At 34.7% G+C, this 2,333-nt stretch overlaps 1 protein-coding gene across 1 annotated transcript; it reads left to right on the top strand.

Moving 5' to 3' along the window:
• The first annotated feature begins 233 nt into the window (after nt 1-233).
• LOC105273069 (G patch domain-containing protein 4) lies at nt 234-1,882 on the top strand. Its single transcript, XM_011315303.1, has 2 exons — nt 234-452; nt 592-1,882. The coding sequence occupies exons 1-2, from the start codon at nt 404-406 to the stop codon at nt 1,740-1,742; spliced, it is 1,200 nt and encodes a 399-aa protein (XP_011313605.1). The 5' UTR covers nt 234-403; the 3' UTR covers nt 1,743-1,882.
• Nucleotides 1,883-2,333: the final 451 nt, after the last annotated feature.

The raw sequence follows: 2,333 nt of genomic DNA, 5'->3' as shown, positions 1-2,333 counted from the left end.
CACAAATAATCAGCAGTCGGAGGCTTTGAAATCAGCTCGTCAAAAATTCCAGTCAGTGGAATCTGAGGCATCGAAGAGCTCAGAGTTATTAAAAGGGATGCTGGAGGGATATTACTGAAAAGTCGCTGAGTCGGCTAACGAGCAGATATCCCAGTGTTGCGTGTAGCGCCCTCCCTCTTAGGGGATCAGCTACTACGATGCCGCTGGGGTCACTCAAACCCCCAGAACTGAACCTCTACTTCGATCAATCCTCTTTGGTAAGCGCTAACAATTTCTGAAGTTGACAAAATACACCTCAACCATCTTCGTTGATGAAATAGCGATCAACCTCTATGTGGAACTAAAATAAATTTGAATAAATTCATCACTAATGTAACGTTGACATTATCCAGAATACGAAAAAATGTCGAGTTTCGCGAAAAATCAGTTGTTGAAATACGGCTGGACAGAAGGTAATAAATCCTGCACCGATGCGTACGCATGAAAAAAATCTGTATTATTAGGTTATGTTTATAAATTTATTATTTAAAGATACATGAATAGCAATTGGAGAAAAACTTGTAAATGTTATAAAATAAAATTTCATTTCAGGCAAAGGTCTTGGTAAAAATGAAAACGGTATAGTTGATGCTCTGAAACCAAAATTGAAATTTGACAGAATCGGAATGGGCCATGATGGAGCTGAGTACAATTGGTGGGAACATATTTACAACGAAGCATCAAACAATTTAGAAGTTAAATCTGATTCTACAAACATAAATTTAACTATTAAAGAAGAAGATGCAGTGAGAATAGCCACGTGTAAATCCGAACTCACGTCAAGAACAACAAAAAATAATAATCTAGAATTTGGAAATTTCATCAAGACATCAATTCTACAAGATGGAAAAAACACTGAAGAAGATGTATTGGCGAGGAATAATTTCCAAACAACAACGAAAAGTGAAATGATTTCATTTTTGACAGATGAAGAGATATTTAAGGCCTGTGGAGGGCGAACTGCTCACAAAGGTGCAAGGCACGGTCTAAAATTATCTGGAAAACTTGCAAGGATTGAGAGACAAGAACAAGATATACTTGCCTCCCAAAGTCAACCGTCGACTTCTTCTAATTGGGTAACCGTTGAAATAAAACGTAAGAAGAAGCGGAAACATGAGAAAATGGATTTAGAAGTTGTAGATAATGAGATCTTGGCTATCAGATTTGACTCTGAAAAATGTCCAAAAGATCTGAGTGAAAATTCCTCACTTTCTCCAAAATTGAAATCCAAAAAATCCCGACTGAAGGAGAAGAGAAAACTCGAAGATTTAACGCATAAAATGTTAACCTCTCTAGATTTATCTGAAGATTCAGGAGCTCCTGAAGAAAAAAAAAGAAGGAAGAAGCATAAAAAATCTGCAAAAGAAGATGAACAGTCTAATCATAATCATAAAATAAATGAAACAGCAGACAATGTTCCACGACCTTTAATTGAGAATTTTGAGGCAGTGGTCGAAGATCCTGCATGTAATGACGATGGATTCGTCTCCGGGGATGATTTGACAGAGCCTCAAGTAAGAACTTGTAAAGATGCTAAGATACTCAATCAAAAAATCCAGAAGAAAAAGAGAAAAAAGTTGCAACGGCTAGAGATGAAGAAATTAGAAAAGTTGTCCGAAACATTGAAGACCCTGGACTTAACTACCAATGCTGAGACGAACACTTCAGGAAAAGTCAGGAAAGAGAAAAAAAATAAACATTGAATTTAAACCGGAAATTCTTTTGAGTTTAAGAAGTGCTCAACTAACAAAAAGTTCAACGATTTTTACACATATACATTTCGTTCTTTTGGAGATGTACATAATTTGAAAAAATTGTAATAAATTTTAGAATTCATCTTCAACTTTCGTTTTAGCTTTTCTTATCCGTGTTAATGGTGTGCCCAAATTATTGTGTATTGATGAAATAAGACTGGGCTTTGCATAATTTAACAATCGTAATTAAATTACGTATTATTGGCACTTTAGAATTGTAACTTCTAACTGAAAACAATAGTAAGTTCAGCACAATATTAAAATTGTAATGAACAGATTTGTTAGTATTGAACACGCAAATGGTTACATTAGCTATTAAAAAATGTTAACTATTCATTACTCTGTCATGTATATGGATGTAGATTTTAACATCAGGAGTGAAAGATTGCTGTGTCTCGCACATTACCCGAAGAATAGGCAGTCATTTAATCACATGTGCATGAGAACTTAAAGTTTCAATTAAGTTGAGACTTAAAGTTTCAATTAAGTTGAGACTTAAAGTTTCAATTAAGTTGAGACTTAAAGTTTCAATTAAGTTGA

Source organism: Fopius arisanus, unplaced genomic scaffold, assembly GCF_000806365.1.
Source record: "Fopius arisanus strain USDA-PBARC FA_bdor unplaced genomic scaffold, ASM80636v1 scaffold00782, whole genome shotgun sequence".
Classification (NCBI taxonomy): domain Eukaryota; kingdom Metazoa; phylum Arthropoda; class Insecta; order Hymenoptera; family Braconidae; genus Fopius; species Fopius arisanus.
Note: the sequence above shows the minus strand (reverse complement) of the source record. Positions and strands in the feature narration are given on the sequence as shown.